The sequence below is a fragment of the Phocoena phocoena genome, chromosome 6 (assembly GCF_963924675.1).
Source record: "Phocoena phocoena chromosome 6, mPhoPho1.1, whole genome shotgun sequence".
NCBI lineage: Eukaryota > Metazoa > Chordata > Mammalia > Artiodactyla > Phocoenidae > Phocoena > Phocoena phocoena.
The window spans coordinates 10,080,485-10,108,027 of NC_089224.1; the positions used below are offsets into that span (position 1 = coordinate 10,080,485).

General features: G+C 48.2%; 1 protein-coding gene across 6 annotated transcripts in view; it reads right to left on the bottom strand.

Annotated features, from left to right (window-relative positions):
- Window positions 1-17,423: 17,423 nt before the first annotated feature.
- The window catches only part of HMBOX1 (homeobox containing 1), a 184,203-nt gene continuing 174,083 nt past the window's right edge, over window positions 17,424-27,543 (bottom strand). The window contains exons 6-10 of one of the 6 annotated variants that reach the window (XM_065878862.1): window positions 22,946-23,028; window positions 21,247-21,342; window positions 20,277-20,365; window positions 19,999-20,070; window positions 18,210-18,347 (exon numbers count right to left, since the gene is read on the bottom strand). In XM_065878862.1, coding sequence (XP_065734934.1) covers window positions 18,210-18,347; window positions 19,999-20,070; window positions 20,277-20,365; window positions 21,247-21,342; window positions 22,946-23,028 — 478 coding nt within the window. Of the gene's footprint in view, window positions 18,348-19,998; window positions 20,071-20,276; window positions 20,372-21,246; window positions 21,343-22,945; window positions 23,029-27,543 lie in introns of all 6 variants that reach the window. The other 5 variants (XM_065878861.1, XM_065878860.1, XM_065878865.1 and 2 more) reach the window with 5 other exon arrangements.

Sequence of the window (27,543 nt, forward strand, 5' to 3'; positions counted from 1 at the left end):
GCGGGCCACCACTTGTACTCCTTCCTGTCCTCAGCTGGCATTCCGAGGAACACCTGCCGGGCGTGTCCCTGAATTAAGCGCTCCCAACGCTGTGCCAGCTCTTCTGCGTAAGCTCCTTGCCAGCACGGAAGCCCTCCTTCAGGCCTGTTTTCAGTGCGAGGTTCTCCTCCGTGGATGCTAGCACCACCCGCTCCCTAGGAGGGCGGCTCTCGCTCCCAGAGCCTCAGGTGACCTGCCTGGTGGGGCAGAAAGTCCGCACCAGGCGCACTGGAGAGAAGACGCCATAGAAATGGAAGGTGGCTTGGGTGTTTGTGACCCTCATTTACGGAGCCAAGTACTTGCTGGGGCCTATCTGCCCTGTGACAGGCGTCGCAACCTCACAGACGGGCTTGGGACGGTCGGTCGGGGGATGTGAAGGGTCGGGCTCTTTTCGTTGTCGGTTGAGTTGAAGTGGAAGAGGTGACAGCCCAGTCACTGCCCTGAGCAGGTTTTTGGCCGGAGCTCACGGGCCGGGAGGAGCCCTGTTGTCTGGAGAGGCCTCAGGCGCCCTTCCCCTTCTCCCGGCCTCCCCTGCGCCTCCTCCCGGGGCCTGCTTTTCAAACGTCCCCGGTTCCGCCTGCCTGAGAGTGTCCCACCAGCCCTGCCCAGCATCTCTGCCCCCAGGGAAGCAGCGTTTCCTTAGAGCCCTTGACCTTGGGCTGCCGGGACTGGGGGCGGTGGCCAGAGCCCGTTGTGTGCAGAGGTGGTGCTTTCTCCAGGGAGGAAAGCACTGTCGCTGCTCTAGAGTCTGTAGCTCCCAGCTTGCCTGGGGTTTTCTCAGAATGAATCGGGTTTGGGCCTGTGTTGGTGGCGTTAGAGAGGCCACGTCGTCCCATCGGCGTTCCTGGTAAGCTGTTCCCGCGGCCAGAGAGCAACATGCGGGCTGCCCTGGGCACCCTCATCTGTCAGCACTGCTGGCAGAAGGCAGCTGCGGGCCCGGCTCTCCTGACCCAGCTCTGGGCCCTGGTTGGCCCGGGACCCTCGAGGGCAGTGAGGCGGCCCCTGGAAGAGCAGAGCAGGGCGTGGGGGCCATGCTGGGTCCTCGCAGGGGTACGGGGCCAGCAGTCCCGACCCCCGCCCTCTGGCTCCATGACCCACACATCCCTTTGGGCCGCTGTGTTGGTGGATGGAGCGGGGCTCCGGGGATGCTCTCGGCCTCTCTCTTGCTGCCTCCAGCTTCCTGGGCAGCTCGGGGCGGGGTGGGGGGTGGGGGGCGACCGTCCTGCTCCCAGGTGGTGAAGGAAGCCCGCCCTGCTTCTTGGTGCAGACTCCCGTTAGCTTGTGAATGGAAGAGCTGCGGTCCCTAAGTCAGGAGCCGGGCAGTCCCCGCACCCTGAGTTATTGGGTGGAGGGGGGAGGGAGGGACTCCCCCTTCCCTGCGTCTTCTGTCCTCGCCTTACTAACACACAGACCTAATTTTAAATAAATGTCAGCATTAGGATCCCTGATGCGGTTCTTAGCAGGTCAGGCTCCGGGATTTAGTAAGACAGCAGGAGCGGCAGCCGCGTGGCGCTGGGGAGGGACCGTCTATCTGTGGCTCCCAGCCGCACGAGGACAGGTCAAGGCTGGGCGGGAGCCCTCCTGGCCTCTGCCTCCTGCTCTGTACACACACAGTCACCCAGCCCGGACCCCAGAGGACTGTGGGGGGCGGTGCGAGTGGCCGGCCAGCGGGTCAGGCCCCTGTTGCTCGGTGAGCTGTGAGCGGGCTCCTTGCGGAGCCAGCAAGGCCTAGGAGGTGTTCAGACCCTTATCCCCCCTCCCCCTGCCCCCGTTACTTCCTCCTCTTGGATTAAAGTTCCCCGTCTGTGAAACTGACCAGGAGGCCACGGGTACATAATTTCTCGGCTACAATGAGCCACTTGCCCGAGGCCTGCCTGCTCTCACACGCCGCCAGCTCCCAGGATCACCGCCCCGTCTGTCTGCCTGTCGCTCCTCAGATGGACAGACATCTCTCCGGGATGGGTTGTGCGCCTGAGACCCTTGACTGCACTGTCCCCGTTGTCCCCATGTGCACCCTTCTCTCGGAGGAATCCGTCCTGCCTCCTGCGTGCTGCTGACTAATCGTGTTGGGAGAGTCTTGGAGCATCTCTGTGCGTGGAGTTCTGTAAATATGACGGGTTCACATAAAGGAGTGATTTTGTTTGGGAGACTGTATTGATTTGCTACACATGAAATGGGAGTTAAGAAAAATCCAAAGACTCTGTAATGAATTGTAAAGACTTAATGATTTGTACTGTATAATGAACTAAACCTCTTTTAATTCTGTACCATGTATGCCTTTCCGTCACATGACCAGCAGCCTCTAAATAAAACCATTTGATCTCCTGCCTACGTCTGGGTCGTCTGGTTGCCTTCCTCTCCCCCACCCTGAGGCAGGGGTGTTTGGGCTCATTCCAGACTGTTCCACAGGCAGCTGTGACATGGTTCTGAGTGATCAGGGTGGGGCTTTTCAGGACTGAGACTAGAAGAGAGAGGTTCAGGGCAGCAGCAGGTCCCCTGAGCACACCTCCACAGCCCAGCGCTCCTTGTGATTTGGTTCCACGGCCAGTGGGGTTGAGACCTTTCTCAGGAGCCAAGGACCAACAGAAACTTTTTGATGGCCTCACGTTCAAGGTAATCGGAGCTTCTGGGCTACCTAGCCGGGAGACCGCTTCTCTGGAGCAGGGTGTCCCAGCTCTCACGCCTCAGCTCCACTGTCCACCTCGACCTGCACGCTGGGCCCCCTGTCAGCCGCCGCAGCTGGGGAACAGAGGACTTCTTTGCACTGCTGCATGGGTGAGTGGACCCTCGAAGGTTCTGTGCGAGATGTTTGGGGGAGGAGGGTTATGGTTGTGCACCCCGGCGGTCCAGTCCTCGCAGGCTGTGAAGCCCGATAGCGTTTGTGGGGCCCTGCTTGCCCCTGAGGCCAACATCCTGAGGACGTGGCACCCAGCTGTAGCCCAGCGTGGGCTTGAACCAGCGCCGGGGAGAGAAGCAGCCCTCCCGAGATGGCCTGCACCGTCCTGCTCATGGTCCAGGAGCCCAGCCCACAGCCGCGAGGACGCAGTCGGCCCAGGGCGCTGGTGGCCCTGCATCGGTGAATCACTCCGCCTGCGCCTGCTATAAAAGGTACTTGCAAACTTAGGGCTGCAGCCACGGGGAGGGCTGATTAGAGGTGGCCGCCAGTCAGAGCACGTCTTGGCGGGACTTGTTTGTATTCCTAAGTGCCCGAGACTTGTTCTCAGAGATAAGCACTGCCGAATAATGACAGAAATTTGGCAGCCAGGAGCTGTCCTGCTCTCAGGCAAGAGTCTCAGATTGATTTAGCTCCTAGGGTAAATCGTATTTTTCGAGCCGCTACTTACTGTCTTGCAACTCAATGAGATCTCCTTTGCACGAGGCTGTGGGGTTTTCACGGTTGCTCAGACCCCAAAATGGGCGCTAGTGGGTATGTCACGTTTAGTTCATTCACTCTCTCGCTACTGGGTCCCTCGGAACATGTGTGCGCCGTCCTGCACCAGGCCTGGTGTCGCTGGACAAGTCCCACGGTCGCAGAACCTCGAGCGTGGCGCCCACAAGAGGGGCTCCAGAGCTTTAGGGGTTGAGGAGGTGACCTCCAGGCAAGTGTGTTTGGAGGACTCGCAGACAAGGCGCGGGGGTGGTGGTGCTCTGGGGGCAGGTGGGCCCTGAAGGACAGAACCAGAAAGAGCAGTTCTGGCCCCAGTAGAGGGGCACGGGGCGGGAGGGGATGGTCCTCGGCATCCCCATCCCCCGAAAACCCGCCCATCTACCTTGGCAACTTAGACAGGGTTTGAGGGCAGCTTAAAGTTTTGCAGTCTTTTCTAGTTATGCATAATGAGAAAACAGACTGCGTCTCTGAGGAGGGGTCATTGAACCTATCCTAGCCTGTCGGGTGAAAGGGGAGCTTTGGCACCCGATCCTTCAGTCCTGCTCAAGAATTTGCTCCCAACCATTAGACGCCTTACACAAATTACAAAGCTTCAGCTTTCTTTCATATTGTGTTTTTACTGCTAAAGGTGAAGCCCCAGGAAGGATGGCTCTTCTAGGAAAATGAGGTGCTCGGGGCATGGCCTGAGGTGGGAGTTCACGGCTCAGCAAAGTCCAAGGGTGTGGTCCTCATGGAAGAGAAGCTTCCAGCATCCCAGTGGTTTTAGGATGTGGGAGGATGGTGCCTGTAGTGAGGGGATCACGGGCCGGGAAGATCCCGGGGGATTCGGGGCAGACATGAAGGGAGCACAGGCTGGAGGAGAAGGGGCCGGATTCACGGCTGACGTTCCCTCAACCAGGAAGTGCTTGATTGTCCCCTTAACCCCTTTCAAGTGTCCTCGGGTCTCTGGGGCACCAGTCCATTTTCAAAGCATGAAAGGACAGATGCTCAGAACAGAAGTGGCAGGGCACTTCCCAAATGACTGTTCTTATTCAAAGAAATCCCGACCAGTCTTCGTTCAGTTATACATTTTATTCTCTAATAGGTACAATACTAAAATAAACACAAATTAAAAAAAAGTTTTATTAAAACAAAACTGTACAAAAAAGCAGTATACTACATTTTAATTACAGAACAGTCTACTGTCCAAAAGGCACTAATCCAGAATAGGAGATACAATGATACAGGACTCATTGGAACTATTTTAATCAATACAATAGAGCGCTTGTTTCTTTGACCATTTACATCTAGAAACAAGGGCTGTTTGCTACAGTCATTACACAATGTTATAAATATGAGTCCCACAGGTGAAGGTGCAGTATCGCTCTCCCTAGAGAAGGTTCACGTCACGAGGGACTGTCTTGGGGCTGAGAGGTGGGTGGGCAGCAGAGGCAGTCCCAGGCCAGGGCCTCTGGACGCCTTTGTGGTGGGAGGGCCGGCTGTCCCGGGCACGCGGAGCTTGTCCTCCGGCCCGGCCTGTCCGATGGGCGGTTTCTGGCCATTGCTGGCAGCCACGCTACCCCCTCTTGGGTGTTAGCACCGGCGGAAGGTGGGTTCTGAGACCCTCCAGGTTAACTGGGGCTGGAGGCCTGGGGGATGAAGCGCCAGCAGCTCGGCAGAGGGGAGGCGTTTTGTAACCTGATCTGAAAAAGGCAGCGACTACTTGGAAGAGGGGCGGGGAGCTCAGGGCCAGTGAGCAGGGCAGCACTGCCAGGCACAGCCCCCTGCTGCTTTCCGGGCAGGCTTCTGGCCCAGAGATGAGAGGCCCTGTCCCTCACTTCCAAGAGGTCCCACGTCCCCTCCCAGTGGCTGGTGGGGCATCTGCGTTAGCTCTGACAGTCTGTTTGTTTGGAAGCTGATGTCTAGAAACGGGATTTTTGCTTCCCTGCACCCTCCCTCAGTCCCACCTTAGGGCCTCGAGTGGCTCCCGGGCAGCCTGGGCCACTGTCCCGTGTTCGGTGGCCAGGACAATTCTCTCCACCCCACATTTCATTCTCTCATGGACTCTGCCCCTAAGGAAGAGAGATACTGCAGCTTTCCAAACAGTGTCATTACACGTAAGACGAAGACAGGCATCTGATGTTAACAAAAATAAGTAACAAAGAAATAGGATTAAACCAAATCTCTTCTCACAGCATCCTATACTACATCCTCCTTCTGCTTAGCAGAAAATTGTACGTACACAAAAATACAAATACACAATTTTGTAGAACAGTCTGATTTTAATATATTTATATATATTTATATTTATACGAGTGGCAGGTTAGTTCATTATATAGAGCTTTTTGCACTTTTGGCTCATATGCAACAAGGCTTATAAATTCAGCTTTAGCTTTCATTCAGGTTTTATAGCTTTTGAACAAGTGTTTTCACATTTAAAGCAGCATCCAATTTGCACTAGGAGTTTGTGGTGATAGAGGAAAAGATGGGGTCAGGAGGTTACTGACAGGAAGGCGGGCTGGGGCCGGGGCAGATATACATTCCAGTGTGTGTGGCGACATCGGAAGGATTGCTATGGGACAGAGTTGACCATGATGACCCCTTGAGGTAGACTGAACACCTTACAGCAGACTCAGACACAGGTGTGACTCCCCTCAGGGACACATGGTGCACAAGATGGGGACAGAGACCCGGAGACACCAAAGGGAAACACAAAGACTAAGACACGACGGCGAAGGCAGGGGGAACGCTCTGCCCCGACCCCCCCTCCCCCGCCTGCCCGCAGGGGCCCCACTCAGCCTGTCGCAGGTACGCCAGTATTTGGCGGATGCTAAAGACTTTCCGGCAGACCCGAGGCACCCCTGGCATCTGATCAAATGACCCCCGTCAACTCGCCTTACAGTTTAAACTCGCTGCGCCAGCGAGTTCCCACCCTACGATGGACACCCAGGGAGACGGAGCCGCATGGGGTTCCGCGGCGGGAACCATCCCCCAGCGCCCCGCGCCCCCGCTCCAGGTGAGCCCCCGCTCCAGGTGATCGGAGAGAAATCCGCCCCTCCCCTCCCCTCCCCCAGTTCAGCCTCGCGCCAACCTTGCTCACACTCTTCAACTACCACACGGGGAGCCGACAAGCGCCGTGGAACCTGTGGCCCGGCGCCTGGAGCGCCGAGGGTCTGCTCGGGGCTCGGCTCACGGGGGCAGCGGCTCCACGGCAGCCTCACAGGCCACCTCCACGGCGGTGCTCGCCCCCCCCATCGCTTCCATCTACCGCCCCTCTTGGCCACCCAGCTCAGTCCCTCTGGCAAACGCCGTACGTGTTAAATGGGAATGCCCAGTGTATGGGTTACTCCACTGTCTGAACAAAAATGCTGGATTCATAATGAAAATAAAGTGCCTGGGTATGGATTGTTCCATTCTGCAAAACCCTTCTAACGCACCAGCCAGTCACCCGAGCGCTGCTGGGTGCCACGATGTTGAAGTGCGGCCACAGAAGAACCCTCCTCATCCGCCCGCCACGTGATCAAGGCCCCGAGTTTAGGTCAGACTTAAAGTACTTTAAAAAAGAGGCAAACAAATAATCTCACACTCGTTTTCAAAGATGCACTTCTGATCTTGTTTCACCCCCTACCGATGACGGCCTTTCTGGGCCCTTGTGGGCAGACACCCTGATCCCTCAAATCCAGGAAGAGAGGACGAGGACAGGCAGCCAGGGTGCAGTGACCGACGACGGCAAATGAATAATCCTGTTTATAGCTCTGATTGACGCTTTGCCTCTTGGGTCTGGACGCACCTTCTGGCGGCTGTCAGAGACACCCGGGCTTCTGCTCCGAGGCTGTCTCGCTCGGCAGCTGCGGACTTCACTAAGCAGGCTCCTACACAGTCTCTGGGACCAGGGCCGGGACCCCGTCCGCAGGAACGCCCGTGAAGCAGCAGCACAGGGGACAGCGACAGCCCGCGTGCTCACCCCTGCAGTTGTTCTGCCTGCGGAACCCGGGGACCCTGGTGAGGGGCAGCCACCATGGCCACCCACCCCACGGGCCAGGGGCAGGGTTGGGGAGGGAGGGCAGGGCACAGGCCGACTCTCTGGCGGGTCCCAGAGGTCTGTAACTTGTGTAGGCACTTAAAAAACAGAAAGAGAAATTCATCCTCGGAAGGTGCTGCATACCCAGCGTGACCACGGCCTTGGGAGGGAGGGGAGCCCACGGGGGATCAGAGAAGGCTGTGGGCTCTTCCAGGGGAGGCGGCTGTGACGCTCTCGGCATCTTCTGGCGGGGACAGTGGCCCCCCTTTGCGGCCTGGGTGACCCGGCAGAGGCCTCTGTCCTTCTAGCTTGGGCAGAGCAGGAGGGACAGATGGGGCGGAGAGCACGCGCGGGGTGCCCGGGTGGCCGGCTCTAGGCTCGCAGCCGCTGGGCTGGGGGTGAGGCTCGGGCTGCACGGACTCGCTTCCTACCGTCAGTGCGAGAGAAACTACTAGGAAGAGAAGAGGCCCCTGTGAGAGGAGGGTTCTGGGAACCGAGCGCAATCAAGAGCAGCCCTGCCAGAGCTGCCAGTGCAGGCAGAGAGCTCTTGCCCCGCCCCCAGTACCTTTGGTTTCCGTTCGTGGTGCCCATTTTCAGAGATGAATGATTAAGGGGTTCACTGACTAACAATACTGAGCCCACAGCCCAGCTCCTTCACCTTCATTCGGTCCACTCCTAACGTACATACTGCCCTGCCCCCCCATGAATCTGGCATAAAAACAAGAGTTCAGGGTAATATCACTAGAGTGGCTGCTGTTTACATTAATACAGCACTAATGCCGTTCTCTTTCCAGTTTAATAGCTTCAGTGAATGATGAAGTGGAAGGATAAGCGTCACAACTTCATGCTGGGCTCTTAGTTCCAGTAAAGCAAAAGGAGAGGTTTCCGTGCTCAAAGGAAGCCAGAAATCAGACTGAGATTAGACCTGACCTGCAGGGAGTGGGAAGTTACGAAGAGAACAGGTGTTCTGGGACCAGCTCTGCGTGCACACTGGCTGGTGAGTCACGTGCGCCTTCCCCGGGAAGAGCCCACACCTCCCTTCTGAAGTTTCAGTGCCCCCAGCTGCCACCAGAGATTCCAAATCGGGATGAGCACCTCAGTGGAAAGCACACGTGCCTTCTTCCCTTCCCTTTAATGGTGGGTTTATTTGGTGGGGTGAGCGGAGTGGATAACCAAAACCCCCCACGAGCCGGCTAATGAAACAAGGTGCCTATTACAAGGGCCACCAATCCCCAGTGGTCAACATGGGGACCCTCTCCCAGGGCCACTCCCAGCAAGGCCTTGCTCCTGGGGCGGTTCCCGTTCTTGGGCTTCAAGGATGCTTAGGGCACGACTAAGCGGTCGGAAGAGAGAGAAGCGACAGAGCCGGCCCCTGCAGAACCACCTATTGAGAGGTAAAGAGCTGGAGAATGGGAGGGAGGCGCATGGATTTTAGTTAGCTGAGTCCTCAGGTCAGCTTAGAGCCCGTGTTCCTGACAACAGTCACTGAGCCGCCACACCAACCCCAAGGCAGCTCGCCCCTGAGCTGGACTGTGGTTACCAGAAAGTTCTTACGCCGAGCCAGAGAGCCCACGGCGGGGCAGACACTGATCCAACACTGGCATTCCAGAGCCTCCAATCTCCAAAGCACTGGCCCAGCCCCACTGCCTCTCGTGATTGTGACGGAAGGGACAGTGGACTGAGTTGGAATGGCTTAGCGAAACTTCCAAACACAGGCACTGAAAAAATGCTCCAAGAGCTGAATAGAGAGAGAACAGGAAGAGTGAGCTTTTAGTATTCTCTGCTTCCGCTTAGTGCAACTACCCCCAAGCAATGCTAGGATATTCGAGTTCTCCTAAGAACTCAGACTGTGACAGCCAAGATCTTCTATCCCAGCAAAAGGCAAGACCTTCCCATTCACCTCCTAGAGGCAGAGATGGGGACAGGGGACTTGAAACGAGGTTTTGCATCACAGCTGCCAAGCCTCACTGCGTTTCTGTCACCATGAGTAACAGGAGAAAGGCCAAGGAGGAAGGATGCCCTGGTGTCTAGATCATCACAGTGACACTGGTCCAGTGTCGACACAGAAATGATGGCGGGGCAACAGTGCACCGGGGGGGAATCATCCGGCAATGCCCAAGAGAAAAAGGAACAGGTTAAGTACAGAGATTTCACTCAGCAGGGCCAGGCAGACATCCTGTTAATGTTCCAGGATGAGAGAAGTGACTGGAGATTTTACTTGACTTCATTTAGGGGGTACTGCTCAGTATGGTCCGTGAATCTTCAAGAATCAATGAGACAGTGAAAACACTCCGCACAGTGCTGGGCACACAGGACAGGCTAGCAAGTGTCAGCGGCTACTTCGAGCTTCGAATGCTTGGGAGGTATGATGATTTAGAATGACGGCATCTTTACTCTGGTTACTTCTGGTGTTTTCTTCCAAAAAAATACATATTTCAGGGGTAAGCACTACCTGTATTTTCGCTGATTTTGGTAAGCTGGCTTTATTTTCTTTTTAGCGGGGCTGCGGGTGGTAAAGGAATATGTGGTGAAGGGTTTTCTGAGTCACCAAAGTGGCCTGTGGAAACATCTGGGGAGGGAAATGTCTGGCCAACTCCAGTTCTTTTTACGTAGCACCATCCTTTAAGCAGCACATCTAATACTTTGATCCCTAAAGGAGTAGATTGTGTTTGAAGGTTTTAACTGCAGTGATAATTCTATTTTCTTTGAATGTAAGCAGATAATCAGAATGTTCTGCTGGCTGGCTGAATGCATGTCTCACAAATCACAGAATTATACTCATCTAGTCAGTTTTCAGAATCGCTAATCTTAAGACAGATTCTCAATTCTAATGGATATAGTTATCTTTCAGCAGTTGGGAAAATAAGCAAAGGGATGGGATACTGTAGTCTTCGGGGTCATAAATCCACAACCATTCCAGCTGTCAGATGACCAATAGGATCCCATAAAGAAGTCCCAATGACTGCACGTAAGAAGTCCCAATGACTGCACGTCTATCTTGAAAGCAGGTGGCGTGCAGGAGTCGGGGTTAAGTCACTTTTAGATCTTGTAGGAAAAGCAGCACTGAGTAAAAACCCTTTATGGCATTATTTTTCCTGTTCTAGCACAACTACTATACATTTGATTGCAAGTATTTTGAGGGGGAAAAAAAAGAATCTCAAGGCAGAACCTTTATATCCAAATTGTGTGTGTGTGTGTGTGTGTGTGTGTGTGTGTGTGTGTGTGTGTGTGTATTGGGGGCTAAAGGGAGAGAACAGTTAGAAAGCAGCAGCCTACCTCAGCATTTTTATGAAACTGAAGTTTAATGTTTGGGTTAGGATTCCCTCTGGTATGTGGAGAGGGGAGAAGATGGGCGAAAGGGTAAGCAGGAAAGTATGAACAAAAGCAAGAGCTGTATTTTTCTTTAGCGGCTGCCACCTGACCCTGCAGTGTCCAGGCCTGAACATAAGGGCTCAGGGGCCAGGCTCACCAGCACAGCCAGGAACCTCAGGGACTGAAACGGCTTGTGAAGGGCCACTTGGCACTCTGTTGGGTGCTGGTATTTGTGTAGACTCACTCTTGATCATATAACTGAAGTGACGGGAAAAACCGAACAAGGCATATTCTAGAGAAAGGCTAGATAGTGACACAGCAGCTCCCGTCCAGCCTGAGGCCTCAGGGTGAGAACACGGGCTTTGTGGGCAGGCCGTGTATGGTGTCAAGACAACACGGTGCTCCATGGGACAAGGTGGATGGAAAAGAAAAAAAAAGTGGGAGGGAGAGAACATGGATGTGGAAGGGCCAAGGGGGGGCAAGCCCACTGACACAGCAGAACAATGGGGAAAACTCAGGGTAACCAAAGGCTGCTGACATGAGGAAGCTGGCAACTACCAGAGATGTGAGCAAACCTGGGTGAAATTCACACGTGTCCTCCACCAGTAACCTTAGGACATTGCAAACAACAGTATCCACTTAGGCCGCGTCGTTCTCCACAGACCATACGTTTTAGTTTATTCATCTGTGTTCGTGTCATGTCTTCTGCTCTAGCTCAGGGAAAGCCTATCTAACTCAAGTGTAAGCTCCTGTTTGAAAAACACTTCCTGATGGTGACGGCAATGGAAATATCAAGCGACCAAGGGAAAATGTGAATTCTAGGGAGCTCGTGAAGCAGGAAACATCAGGTAAGGCCCCCACGCGACCCTGGCTGGTTGGCATGTGGGACAGAGTCCTCTGGAGGCCTCATCAGTGGGTGACTCAGTTTGGGATCCTGACTGTAGTTTCTGCCACAGATGGAGCAGGTTGAAACTGGATGTGAGCGACAGGTTTCATGTGACTTAGTCTAATGGGGAGCAGTAATCAAAGGCTTCCATTCTGAAGCTGAAGTAACTCCAAATCCTTCTCTTTCACTTAGGAGAGGACGCGAACACTATGTCATTATTTTAGTTTACTGAGTTGCTGTTCCAAATGTTCTTGGGAGCATTAGTGCTAAAAGGGAACAGGGAATGGGAGATCTGCCATTTTCAATCACATAAAGGACGGAAATCCTTTTAATTATGACCATGCCAATCTACATCTTGCTGTTAAAACAGCTAATTACATGTCAGGAGGACACTCAGAACAATTGTCGTTATATTTTTATATATTCATTCTGTGCCACCCCCCTCAATCGCCATGGTTACAATTTGAAAGGATTCAGGCAAACCTTCATTTGCTCACAGCACACCAACGTGAATCTGAGAGTTAATTATGGCTGTATAGAGCCATTTTTATTTAAGAGAGAGAGAGAGAATGAAAATGGAGTCACGGGGGCCGGCGTCCCGAGGTGGTGTGAAGCGCCCGTGGAGCCGTGCACACTCGCCCGCGCCCAGGCCGGCTCACACGCCACTGCCGCCCCCGCACCCACCGGAGGGCACAGCGCTGCCGCCCGGACGGGGGCAAGGTGGCTCCCGTAACTGCCCAGGAAAAGGGATGTCAGGAGGGAAGAAGCGCAAAGGCCCCCCGCAGAGGCGTCCTTTCCGCTTGTTGTGCGGGAGCTGCGGCTAATGAGAGAACGGGTGTGAGACGTGTGCGGGAAACTGCAGGGTGTAAAAATGCTAGTTAGATTTTGCTTGAATGGAATGAACCAGATTTAGATTTAGTTCTGCTCACTGCCTGGCCCCAGGTGTCACAGGAGGAATGATAAAAATGAAGCCCAGGACAGGCGTACCTGGAATCCCAAGGCGCCTACCACGTCCTCGAGGTCTTTGGGTGACAATGAGAAGGGGATGCAAGATCCCCGCGTGCAGCCAGATTTTCCCTCTCCTCCCTCCCATGTTTATTCCCCTCTTGATTAGAAAAGAAAACCACTGTTACAGGAAACTAGATTTCTCAAGATCGTTAGCTTTCCTTTTGCTGCTGTTTCTCATCCCCACTAAGGAAGAATAATGAAGCTGGTATGGAAACTTCTCAATTTAATAAGCTTCCAGCGATTAGTGAGTCAACCATCGACCCTCTTAGACGGCAAGAGTAGTAGCTTATCACTTTTAGCCTGTGAGAATTAAGAACAGCCTTTTGTATAACCTGTTTGTGAGAGGGGTTTCTGTGACTGGAAATGGACTTATGGGCTTGATGTGTTTAAAAAGCCTTTCCCACCACGTTAGTGCGGCAGTTCTCTTGAGAGCAGTAAGGAAATCTTTCCTCTTAAGTGATTATCATCTTTTGAAAAGAAGACCCTATCATGAAGGCAACCGCAGTACAGAAAAAGAAAGGGCCCCTGCTTTGACAGCACACCACCGTTAGGGCAATCCTTCCAGGATAACCTGGGCATTCACGGTTGCCTCCCGGGGAAAACCTCCCATTCTCATTATGGTGCGATACCTTTAAACTGGGTAATTTAGGTATTACCAGGTAATGGCAACCAGACAATATGGAGATTAAGAAACAGAAGAGGGTTTCCAGGGCATGCAGCTCAGTTTGCCAAATTCAATATGGCTAACAACTGATCCCCCAATCCTGAGTAAACATCCTTGTTATTTAGAGAGCACACAAAAAGGAATGTCTTACGCAGCTCCTAGCCCTGCCCCGCTGCACCCCCCCCACCCCACCCCTGTGCCCCGCAGAGATACCACCAGCGGGAGCTGGTCAATGTGCCCAACGTTCACTTGGGAAATCTTGACAAACAAACGCGGCTCAGTAAAGCTATAATGGATTTGGCTGGTCTCAACGCAGCCCCAGTGAATACAGTAGTAAAACATTACTAATAATCACAACAACAAAATGACCAGCTCCATCACCACTCTGACACAAGACTTAAATCACACACAGTGATTAACACAGAAAAGCAGCGCCAGAGGGTCAGGACTGTCGAATGTAGAGCACTGCTGCACACAGGTCATCAATAAGCAGAAAAATTATTGCCTAAGAATCTGTTGAGACTCATTGGGGAAAAAAATACTCTGATGGTTCTCTGAACAACAACAAAAAGAGACAAACAGCAATTTTAAAAGGCAGAGCCACGAGTTAAATGGGAAGACTGCTTCTACCCAAAGCCTTCTTAAGACCAAAGAGAGAGAAGGACTTGACGTTCACATTTTAAGGATGGGGGTGGGGTATCATTTGTGAAAAAGGGATTATTTCCACTCTTGTGGGCAGAGAGAGTAGCTGGTCAGCGGAATATGTAGCTGGTCAAAAAGCTGGCCTGCAAGACAGGAAGGGGTGTTTGTGTGAAGAGATGGACCACACCCACCTAACTCTCTGCCTGCTGCAGAGGATAAAAAGATTCCAGCAAGGAGTCAGCTCAAGATGAGACCTTGGTTTGGAGCCCAGAGGAAAAGAGAAGAGGAGTTGTTCACAGACAGAGAGGATGTGACAGTAGATTCCTGATGAAATGAAAGTCTGTTTACTTACACTTGGTGCCTGATGGTTGAAATCCAAGAGGGAAGTGTGTAAAGACAGAGACCAAACAGGGAGAACGAAAGCAGCTGTATCACTAGCTCTTCACGAGTTGTCCCTTTTGAGGTAAAGGTGCTGTTCGTCAGCAACTACTGCCATGGTAAACCTACAGGACGCGGGGGCTGGGTCTGCATCCTCCCATACTGAGGGGCTACTCCCGCCCTCACGTCCTTTTAGGTGATCCCCACGCCTGAGCTGAAAGGGGTCTTCCTGTTCGAGGATCTCTCTTTCTGTGAAGGACTACGAGACGTGGGGGAGAGCCCACCCACCGAACGACAACATGTGGGAACTCTACAGACTGCAGGTGGGAGGAGGCCACCCAAAGTACTGAGACTTGAAGAAAACTGCCTTAAGGGGTGCTCCGGCCTTACAGGCTTTGCTGGAACAAACCACAATGTCTGTTTGGTACTGACGGGTCCTGGAAGGTCGCAGATCAGAGTGTACCGTGTAGCCCTCCCTGGCCTTCACCTGCTGTTACGATTCTCAAGAGATGGGCAGAAATGGCATCAGGATGGTCCATCTTTAAAGGGTCCCTTTGTAAGGCTGTGTTTTAAGAAGGCTAGGAAATTTACCCATGTGACCATAGTATAATTCAATGAAAGTGTCTTAAAAGAATAACAGACAAGTTACCTGAACTGCTTGCAAGGTTTCCCCACCTGACACGTTTAGTCTTCCTCACCTGGGAAGGAGCAGCCCCTGAAAGAGTCCTCGGGGGCCTGAAAAAAGTACAGCAGGAAGTGAGAAAAGAGGACAGAAAAACCGAAAAGCACACAATGGGATGTTTTAAGAGCCTGGCTATTTTCCCTTCAGTAAGAGAGCAGTTTAGGGTTTCTATTTTAATACTACCTCTTAAGCCTGAAAAAGCTTAAGAAAAAAATTTACTCCCCAAAGATATTACAAATTCGACAGTGGCCAAAAAAAAAAAAAAAAAAAAAAAAAAATTCGACAGTGGCAACTCCATATGCCACTTGTAAGAACTAAGGTAGCCCGGAGAAGACAGCAGAGTTAAACCTGATGACAAACAAAACACCAATGGTAGATTTAAATCGAGGCCCCAAAGAACTAAATTTTCACTTCTGGAGAAAAAGCAAAAGTTGTATGTAAGGCAGTAGATGTTAGAGCAGACTGGCAGTCTTCTTTAATCAAAGAACTCCGCGTGCAGGGCTCCTTCCTCCAGTTCCTACTGAACCCAAGGCAATGCTGCCCCGCACTGGCAAACACATTCTTTCACTTTTGCCAGATTTCCAGGTAAGCACCTGGTACTGCCTTCATGGATACTCTCCTTTACTCTTTGAAGCTTTCTTTCCTTCCTTAAAAGTCTTAAATCAATGAAACCTTTTAGCTCTTCTCTGGCAATCACCCTGTTTCTTTAGAAACTGCAGCTGCCTTTATAGTTTGAGTCTATTTCTTTAAAAGGACCAGCAAGAACAAATGATACTAGCAATCCCATCTTAAAGAAGCTATCAATTATAATAATCTCCTTGTCAGTATATTTTTCTCTCTCCTTTTCTTTCTGATTCAACTGAAAATAAGCAGACAAAATTCCACCGAAATGGAAAGATATGTTGTATTTTTTCTAAATAATATCAAAGGAAAGAAAGATAACAGTCTTCTAACAGAAATAAAAAGTCAAACACACCGAGAAAGAAAATGAGTGGGGGGGATCGATCATTCCTGAGAATAACAAATGCTACTCTTGAATTCGTTGGTTCAAGTAATATAGTTAAACAGAAAAGGCTACTCCATTTTACTTCAATTCTTGGAAGCTGGAAAAAAATATATACATTTTCCCCCTGAAATCCAAGGACAAGAGCAGGCCCAGGCCCTGCCTGTAGCTCTATAAAGTCACAGACCCACAGAAGGCGGCACCTTCATGCCTCTCAAAGCCTTCCTCACACTGACATAAGCAGGATGAACAGACAGTGGAGGTGATCTCACCAGCGTGTGCCTTAGGTGGAGTGAGACCAGCTAGAAGCTGGCGGATGTTCAAACTCACTGCTGAGGAAAGGAGAAATGAAGGCGGCCAGTCATTCTCTCTCTCAATGGTTTTAAGTTGAAAACATTTGGTGGGGGAGGAAGGGTGAAGAGGTAAGGAAGTGGCACCCTCCTTCAATTTTAGAATCACTTTCAGGCAATGGATAAACACATGACGCCCTGCTTAACAGCCAGGCCCATATTCCCCTTTAAACGAGGCTTCGTTGTCTGTAGGAAGGAGAGAGGGAACGAGGCAGGAAATAGAGAGCAGCTGTGCCTCTTTCAGACGCACCCTCCGCTGCTACACTGAAGGCTGTCTCCTCTTACCCACAGTGACAGTGTGTCCTTTAATCGGGATGCCAAGAGATTTTCATACAAGGCCAGCAGATGTAATTTTCTTGGACGCATGAATAGTTCATCATTTTGCTACTGGACGACAAGGTGATCACAGGGTGACTTTATAACTCAAGTTCACTGTTTGGTATTTTGAGTTCTCAAAATGAAAAAAAGATTTATCAAATATAAATATCTTTAAAAAGTAACAAAAGTGCTACATATGTGATCAAGGAAAAAAATTCCATTAGTTACTGCCGCTTAAAGTAGATTAAACTTTACAAATATTACCGCATCCATTATCAATATGGCTTCCAATTATTAAATAAATTGCCTGTAGCAATATAGCTTTCCACACCTCCACAAGGACAGAGTAAAGAGAACACCAAAGCAGTCACATCCTGTTGTATCTCGCAGACCCACCGCATAAGTGGCAAACGTCCCCTGCTTCTTTTCTGCTCCTAGTTAGGAAAGTATTTGCGTTTGTGAGAGTCAGTCAGCATAATCCCGCTATAAAGTCCTCTATCAACCTCTCATGTTGAGGGGGCTTCAGTTAATGGATACAAAGACTGGAAGTTCATTCACTTACTTTTGACCTTAGCTCCATCCTCGAAATGCCTTTTTTTGGTAGCAGGGAAAGGGGACACAGACAAGAGGCAAAGCAGCTTCCATGACGACCTCCAGCACCTTTCCAGGCCGGCATGTACCTGTGCCATGTACTGTATAGTGGTTCTGAGAACTGGACCTAACATCCATTAGACCTTCAGCTCATGTTTTTTCCCAGTGCTCTCGAGCTGGGCTTTGTTTTTTTTAAATGACTTTTGTTTTTTGTCATTTTTCTGTTTGTTTGTTTGTTTTAATCATGGTCCCAAAGGCAGAGGCAGTATTTTATCTACTTAAGTCACACAGCTTGTGGATGTCTGTGTCAGGCATGTTAACATCAACCAAAATCTGAGATCGAGTGTTTCCACTGACATTCTTAGCACAGCACCCAAAGAAGTATAATCTAGCCACAGTGTGACTATTATGAGGCACGGCTTATTGCAGCTGGAAATCAATTCTTCCCACACTGAGGTGGGGGTTCTAGTGTCCCTTTTACTCTGTGGGTACTCCCCAAATGGCGTCTGTCCATCCTGGGCCACACTACCTCAGCTTGCATCCTACCAGTCTTGGGGAAGGAAAAGGGGTACAGACTAGTGTTACAGGAATCTAAAGGTACCCAATACACACAGCCTAATATTTGAGAACTGAGGGCTATCTAAATACCTGGAAGCACTTTCTTGGAATGCTAAGACAGAGCAGCAAGATTTTCTAGCCTCGGGGTCTGGGAGAGGGAAGGTTGGTTGGTTGGTTGGTTGGTTGGTTATTATGTACTGGGAATTAATACTGAGAGTATATGCAAAGGCTGAGGGCACCATGCCATCTTCACAGAACAAGACCCTAACGGCTAACTGACATACAAGAAACTGCAAGTTATACTGTAAGGACACATGTTAAGGACCGAGGAAAGTCTGCTAAGGTGCTACGTCTAAACTAAGTTAACTTCTCGTGTCCAATCCTCCCTCATCAGTCGTCATCCAGGGCCTCTGTCTTGATTTCGTTGGCTCCTTGTCGGGCCAATGCCAAGATAGTGTGGTTGACTGCTGCCATTTCCACAGCTAATGAGATGGGGTCTTGGTGGTCACTATGGCTAGTGCTGTCGTCCTAGATGTGCAGAGATAAGAAACAAATGTTATTAGTGCACTGGTAAAATTCTCTAGCTCACAGAAAGGCATGCTGCGGGCAAGGGGAGGCAGAACATTCGTGGGAGAAAACAAGAGTTGTGGGGGCGTCATGATAGAATAGAGGTGAAATGTATTTAAGTAGACACTGAATGGATATAGGTCCAGAGACTTCTGGTTGGCATTTTTATGATTCAACAAATAAAAAGCACTAAAATGTTTTTTTCTTGCTGAGAATTTTTTCCTTCTATCAGAAAGATTGCTGGGGATGATGATCAAACCTGGACCATTCCAAGTTTGCAACAAATACAGCACTAGTTACTGAAGGCCAAACTAGTGAGCTTAAATTCTGGATTGGTGCTCTTACAAACAGATTATCAGAATTCATAGTATCTCTCTACTCAACTGAGAAAACTAGGCAAAAGTACAGACACCAACACCTTTCAGATAAAAATGCATTTTTATAAAAAACAAACCAACCCCCCCCCCCAAACCCCAAACTCTCAATTACAACAGGACAAAAGTGTAACTGCTGGAAATGGCTTCGTGAGAAAATGTCGCCTGGCACTCTCCCACTGTAAGGGAGCCGGGCAAGGGAAGTGCAGGTGTCTTACTTGGAGGGAGTGTGAAGCTCGCCCTCCGCAACGCCGATGTGTTAAACAATACAGCTGTGGCGGAAGCTGGCACTGCAGGATGTTCGTCAGGCGCTGAAGATGGTGTTTCACACAAGGGGTAAGTTTCTCACCTGTCACATCTTCAGGGGAACTCTGCATCGAAAAGCTTTGGAAAAGGGTGAGTCCCTTTGGGCGAAAAATAGCATGGCATGTGTTGCCCTTAGGGCATCTGGGAGAAAAAGTGGAAGTGATCCACCTACACTGGTAGACTAAAAACTAACAGGAATGTTTCCACTTAGACTCACAGAACATTCTCTTGAGTGAAACATCGAGCGCTGATTTGGAGTCCTCAGAGGGAAATTCTGGGCTCATTCGCGCAGGCTGGCCTTTAGTTTAAGTAGGGATCAGCATGGAACTGCTGGTACCCTGGCAGTGTCTATGCTCAAGCCGGTAAACAGGGGCTGCAAAGTGGTCGGCAGAAGGCCACAGTGGACTCTATTAAAAGAGCTGGCCGAGGGGCAAGGTAAAGGTGTACATCAAATAGGAAGGAGCAGATGTTTTCCTGCTGGGGCCTAGAAGAAGAGACCGTACGTTCTCTTCATATTCCAAATGGAATGAGTTTAAAATCCTATAAAAAATGTAATGAACTCTGTCAACAGATATGTGGGGGGAAAATTCCCACATTCTTAGTTACTGATTTATACCATCCAGTGGCTACAATTAAATATATTTTCCCCCTAAGCAGTGAAGAGTAAGTCAGGGTGAGGTGGGCAGACATGCATTTATGAGAGGGTGTGTGTGTCCATGTGCCAGAGACTCTGGAGGAACCACTATCTCGGCACGAGGGTTCCCACGGCAACGGGGCCAAAGTGGGTGGGCCCTTCTACTGTGTGCTGGTCCGAACGTGTCCAGGCAGGGTCACAGCTGCCCGCAGCCCCTAGTGTCTCTCGGACAGTGAGTGTGTGTGTGGTGGACGGTGGAACTTGCTTGTTTGGATCAGATCCTCCTCTCTTCTTCTACCTTCTCTGCTTCTCTGCCTCCCTCTGAACTTCTTCCCTCCTCCTCCTCCCCATTGCGTACTTGCCAAGTATCCTGTTATATGACAATAAATCCATGTGGGTGAATAACGATTTCTCACAAATTCACTTTCAAATTACACGAAAATCTAACTAGACACAGGAGCCGAGTGGAGGGACATTCGCTTGCCTCCCCTCCCCCACCCCATACAAAACACACCCACGGAATTGTCACACAGTCCCACCCACCCTGTATCCAGCAGCCTCCCCTCCGCTGCTCACCTGCTCTGAGTAGTCATTTCCGTCGACGTCATCACTGTTGGAATGGCCTCCGGGACTCTGTACATCTATCCCATGACTCTCCAGGATTGCTGCTTCTTCGAAAAAAGCAAATAGATCCCTAAATTATCTGTTACATCACCATCGTTGTCTAAACACTGAATTTGTATTGAGGAAATTAGAATGTAATTAAACAAAAACCTAGACTCCTCTCTATGTTTTGTTTCTTTTAAATTGCAGACAGATGGAACTCGGCGGCACAGAGGTCAGGGGAGGAACACGTTTCCCATTCTGGAGCCCCTGCTGCTATGCGTGTACATTTGAGTGGCTGACTGTTAGGTGCTTCATAAATACTTACCAACTAATTAAACAGCTCTCCTGTCTTGGGGTTCTATAAAGCACTTGAGAATTGTAACGATGAAGGGGAAGGAAGTACGTTTATAAATGAAACACAATTTTAGAAGCTCAAAACCACCCCTCCACCCCAATCTCATCAATTCATGTTTCTTAAATGCTCTCTCTTTAAAAAAAAAAATATATATCTCGCCTTTTACTAGGTTCCTTGTATATTAAGACTCTTTTATTCCAATTTTATTAATCATGTTTCTTAACATCTAGGTCATATAGCTCAGTAATAACGAAGACGCTAAGGGTATCACACTCCCTCTCTCAAGCCCTTACAAGTATCTTTAATATGCACCCCAGGAGTAACTGATCAGAGACATTCTAGATTCTAGCATATTGAGAACAATGAGTTTCAGAAATAATGCCATTCTTATTACAATACAAATAGTGTAATTAATATTAACTTTGCATTATTAAAACTACAATGAAGAAAAACCTAAGGGCAAGTCTCATTAGGCTTAAGAGGTAGGATCATTTAGACCTGCAGTTCTAAACGGAAGTCACTCTTAAAATAAACGCAACGTCCATAATTGCCTCAAAAGAGACAGCAGCCCCTCTGATACATTACCGATATTGGCTCTCCTCTTGATCTCCTTCCGTCTGTTAGCAAACCAATTATATACTTTCAGGGAGGTAACTCGTTCCAGATCTGACAGTTTTTTGCCTGTGAATGCATGCAACAAAATTCAGATAATCTATATCTGAGACTAGTTTTAAGGGTTACTACTTTTCTTTTTAAAAATGTTCTTTTGATTGCATTTCTTGCCAGAATAACAGATACAGAAGTAATATTTTTTAGCATGAGCTAGTACTATGTACAGACTCAATTACTGAATGAATAAACATATAAATAAACATACAAATAGCAACTAATAACACAAAATGCTCGAATTCAGAAAACCACACAATATTAGGGAATTCCAATATTACTACATTAAAGAATTCGGTCCACTAGGGGTTCAAAGTTCACATGATTGTATATGAAGGCTTCATTTGATCAGCATCATTCTAGATGAATATGTTATTCTTTATCAAGTTTCCAGATAGCTGAAGTTTATTTACATCTTTAAGGCCTTATATTACCTAGTTTCCTGCTGTCTTAAGACAGAGAATACTATCCATGTTTTCTTGAAGATTAAGATCACTATGACCAGCCGTAATTGTAACTATGCTGGAACACATAGCACAATTCAAACTGCATTTTAAATGTATTATCTTCTTTGCTGTCAAATGTGACGTTTTATGGATAGCACCATGTTTACCAACATGGCAAGCACCTTGTACCTTTCCCTCCTCCCTTATTCAGCTTTTAATTCACACTGGGTGGAGAAACCAGAAAACAGGTTGGGCCCTTGATGGTAAGGGGGTGAAGTATTTTCCACGAAGAGTTTGAGTTCCAGCACAGCTTTAGGGCTGGGACTTTTTGGCTTGTGTAAAATAAGGGTACAGGTATCATTGTAGCTGAGCTTGTATGTTTTAGATTATTAAAAGTCTGGCTTCTAACTAAGGGGGAGGATAAATTAGTATTTAATTATTATAAAACAGTTATATTTTTGTGTTGATATATATAGCCTTTAAGCCAATCCAAGTAACTGGCCAAATGGAGATCAACTGGATCATCTTAACTGAGAATGGTTTCTGGTAAAAAAAAAAACCCTGTAAAACATGAAGGAGCACTTTAGCACTTGGAAGGAAAGATGTATGAGTGCTTCAGGGGTTCTGTGGACTTGCCCAGGAACAACAGGACTTCAGAATGGAATTACCCTACATTTTTTCCCACCTAAGAAGTCATCCTGATGTAGGGAGGAGAAAGAAGCCAACTCCAAAAAATTCTTTCTCCAAGCAGGAATACAGACTTATACAATTTTCAACAGTTGTAAAAACACCAAAAAAACCCCACACACCCTATCTTAATAATTTCATTAACCTTGCTTAAGTATACCAAACTTTAAAACTATTTTGAAATTGGCATATTTATGCTGTATTTTTGGAAAAAGAAATCTACACAGTCTTCACAAAAAAATAATTTTGAGGTTGCGTATCTCAAGCAAGGACACTCGCTGGGAATTCCCACATGAAGTTTGATTTGGAGTAGCGTGATCACCCCCTAAGAAGCACTGTTTGAACAGGACAGGGGAGTGGCCATCCACAGGAGGATGGCAGGAATGGAGCCAAGAGCACCCCACTGGGAGAGGAAGAGACTTAGGTCCCAAATGATGACCTGAGCCGAGAGCTCCAGCAGAGCCAAGCAGCACTAGCTACCTTACCTGGCTTCTGTATAACGGCGTTGCAAGCATTTGCAATTTCTTCTCTCTTTGCTTCATCTGGGTATTGATTCTCATTGAAGTAACTGCAGAGGCAACCAATTAAGACACAAAGTTTGTACTTTTAAAAACTGTGCTCTCCTTAAAACACCAGCCCACTGAAAAAGATGTTCTTCTTTAGGATGTAACATTAGAGTGTTTGGTCCAGCCTGTCCAATGGAATTTTCTGTGAGGATGGAAACGGTCTGTTCTGTACTGTCCAACAGGGTGGCCACTACTCACATGTGGCTGCTGAGCATGTGAAATGAAGCTGATGTGGTTGAGGAAGGGAATGTTTAATTTGATTTAATTTTAGTAAATTTAAATTTAAGTAGCTACATGTGACTAGTGGCTTCTATATTGGATAGTACAAGTCTGGCCAATGCTAGGCTTCATTAAAAGATGTCCTTGAAAAAACAAGTTACTTGTGATATGGGTGGCTGGTTGAAATCACAGAGTTCTGTTATTAAGGCACTGGTAACAATAGGACTCTCTTTGCGTGTCACGTTCGTAGCAGCAAAAGTTGGAAATTACCCAACTGTCCCATCAGTAGGAGAATGACAGAACAAATTATGGGACATCTATATTTATACATAGCTATTTAAAAATTACTAGAAAAACTATCCGCTGGCCTGGAGAGATGTTTATGACACAGTCCTAAGTGCGAAAAACAATCTGTAGAATAATGTGCATGTAAAAGTACTGTGAAGAAATTTGAAAAATTCCTGTCTATGTGTACTTAAATTTGCATGGATAAAAGCTGGAAGGGTACACATCAAGCTGGATTACCTCCTTGTGGGAGAAGGGGATTCGTAGGAGGAAATTTAAACATTTCTAAATTTATTTTTGCCTTTTCCCCTATGTTAAAAAAGCATATATTGCTTCTATACAATAGTACTTAAAGAAATTAGGCTTACTGAACCCATCCCTAGCATTATCAGATCTGTGAGACTATATGTGGGAACAGAATGCTTATTAGTACTACCTGTTCTGTCATCTATGAGTTTAAAAAAAAAAAAAGTGGACTTCCTTGGTGGCGCAGTGGTTAAGAATCTGCCTGCCAGTGCAGGGGACACAGGTTCGAGCCCTGGTCCAGGAAGTTCCCACGTGCCGCAGAGCAACTAAGCCTGCGATCCACAATTACTGAAGCCCGCGCGCCTAGAGCCCGTGCTCCGCAACGAGAAGCCACCGTAGTAAGAAGCCCACACACCGCAACAAAGAGTAGCCCCCACTCGCCGCAACTAGAGAAAGCCCGCGTGCAGCAACGAAGACCCAATGCAGCCAAAAGTAAAATATAAATAAATAAATATATAAAAGACAAAAAAGAAAGAGGGAATTTCTGTGCTTTGAACCTGGAAACTTAAGATCAGGAAATGATTCCTTGTTAAATTCTAGTACCTCTCATCTCCTCAGGGGCTTCCCTTCCCCCAGAAAGCAGCTTTCCCATTCCTTCACCCTCTGTCTGCACTGGTGAAAATGCCATTCTACTGGGAATAAACACTGAAGGCCCCTAACCCTTCCTGTGAATCCCCAAACCCGCCTTCTGCAATGCCACTCCCTTCCCCTGAAGCCCTCTCCATGGGACCATCCTTTACTGTAGTCCTGACACAGCAGCTGCCATCACCAAACAGCCTTTCCTTTTCTAAAATATAAGCGATAGAACTATATCATCCAGTCTTGTCAACTACCACCCTCCACAAATGGTCTCCTGCTGAAGTCCAAGCTTTAAGCATCTCTTCCCACGTGACATTCTGCTATCATTTTTAGGGCTTCCGTGTTCATACTGAGAGTTCTTCCAATCTCTGCTCCACTTCCACATTCCTACTGACCTTTATCTTTACTCCATTTCTGCTATTTACTTGGGCAAAGACACCATGGATTAGTTTCCATTAACCAGCATCACGGGCATCACCTGGCAGCTTGTTAGAAAGGCAGAATCCCAGACCCCCCTTCAGACTAAATCAGAATCCGAATGTTAACAAGGTCTCCAGGTGATTCGAATGCACGTTAATGTTTGAGAAGCTCATTCATTTAAAATTCAACAACAAAGACAACAAAAGCAGATATTAAGTACCTAATGTTATATGCATCCACTGTGGGTAAAGAAGAGAATTAGTTTCTGACTTCAAGGAGTTTATAATCTACTGAAGACACGTATAAATCAATACACTTGTGATAAAATTCCATAGGATGTCTGAACAGAGCAGAGTTCACACAGACGAAGGTGTGCTCAGTGTTGCTGAATGACCTGGCAGAGGAAGTGCTGTCTGAGTTAGGTCTTGAAGATGAACAGGAGTTTGCAAGGCAGAGGAGAGAAGGAAGAACATTTCATGCAAGGGAAAGAACATGAGCAAAGGCAAAAGGTAGATAAAAGCCTTGAGGATTCTGGGCATAGAGAAGAGTTCAGTGTGGTTAGAATATGGGGAAGAAATGAGGAGACACTAGTCTGGAAGAGTAGGATGGGGCCAGCCTGTGATAAGCCCTGCCTGTTCTATGAGTAGTAGAGACATCACCCTGAAATAGAGGTTTTCAGGCCACACAGAGATATACTCCCATCTGTGTTTGAGAATGATAACATATCTTCAGTACTCAACCCTATGATCTGAAATTCTGAAATTCCCCAATCAACCTTCTAATCACCTACTCCACCTCTCCAAAATAATTTTTTCTTCACCTTCTTTATAATCTCGAATCCTTTAAAACCCTACTCCAACTTTAAAAATCTGTTCATCTGTTACTCTTCTTCTGGCCTCACCTCTCATTTCTCAGCCTGAACTCCATGGCAAGCCGAATCAACTGTATCTCTTAGGAGAAATTCTGATTATTCAGCTTTTCTGTCCTTCCACCATACCTATCCAGCCAATCTCCCACCCTGCAGAAAGCACCTTCCTCTTGTTTTCTTCCATCCTTCTCGCAGGATACCCAGTGTTCCTGGACAAAGTCATAAAATAGGGCCAATTGGTTTCTTTATAAATCTGTGCTTTTCAACCTTAACTGGGCCCCTCATTTCTGTTGGGAATGCTTTTTGTCCTTCTAGCCAACTGTCTTTAATATTCCATCTTTAGTGCCCCACTTACCCGAAACCTTTCCACTCTGAAGTCCCAAGCCCTCAAACCCACTACCGTCATTCTTTTCGCAGATGCCCTTGCCTCCTCTTTTACCAAGATGGAGGTTATTAAATACGGGTTTGCTTAATGTTTTTAGCTTCTCAAGTTCTACACGTCTCTGAGCCACTGCACATTCTTCTCTTTGTCTCATGGCAGAGGAAGATGCATGCTCCTCTTCAAGGTCTTCTCCACTTGTGCCTTTGATCTCTTCACCCCCACCCTCTTTCATTTTCTCAACTCTCTCCTTTCTTTCTTGCATACCCCTTCTTTTCCCTGTGCCCATGCAATTTACTCTATTTCACTGATTTTATGATGCACATTTCCTCATTATTATAATCTCTAAAATCAGGTACATCTTATAATTGGTGGTGTCTGAAAATTAACTGGCAGTGTCCTCCCTCCACCCACGCCCACCCCAGTACATAAACTAAAGGTGTGTCATACAGTCAAAGCCTTCTTAGGTTTGATGGAATACGGTAGCTGCTAAGACCTAGAGCTCCCGTTTCAGCTACAGCTCAATTGCTACTACTACACCTCATTGTGGTAACTCCTCTTCCAAATTACTGCAAAGCCTGTGACCGACACTCTACTCCCTCTAATGTCTGATTAATATTCCTAATGTACATCTCTAGTCATGCCACTATTCTGTTCAAAAGTTTTTCAAGATTTATTATAGAGGTGTTTAGAGTTCTCCCCCAAACTACCTTTGCATCTTTATCTGCTGCTACTCTCATACAGGCATGCTACAGTCTAGGAAAATGGAATAGCCTTGTCAACCCCCTGCATCTCTGTGCCTTTCTCCTACCAGTATATGTTTTTTGCCTCCCTGCCCCCAAACCATCTTGTCTGTCTTTCACAGCATTGCTCAAGTATCACCTCAAAGGTAAATAATTTCCTTACCCCATGAATCCCACAGCATTTCATCTGTTCCTCTCTTACACCTTTTTCATCTTGTATTACAGTTATCACTGTACACCTCTCTGACTACACTGAAAACCACCTGAGGCCAGGGTGCCAAGTCTGACTCATCCCCACATGCACTCCTCATTGATGATATGCGCTCCTCAGTAACAATGGAAAAGTCCCCACCAGCCCAGTGTAGGGGCCTCCAAAAGAAATGGATGTCACTGTAAATGAACTGTTGACCATCAAGGGTATAGAGTTACTGCAACAGGGTCTTGAAGGGTACATACTCAACTGTTACAAGTGATGATTATCTCCTGGGAGCAAGAATGCTGGGGCCGGTGGGTAGAAGAGAGGGAAATATTGGTGGTAATTAAGATCGGTTTTCACATTCTGCTTTGTATACTTCTCTGTTGAATTTCTGAAATGAACATATGCTATTTTCATAAATTTCTTTTTAATAAAAGAACTTTGGGAAAACATTCAGACAATTAAGGACTAGTTTACTGATTAATATAACTCCATAAACAATTTATGTTTGGAAAGTATATC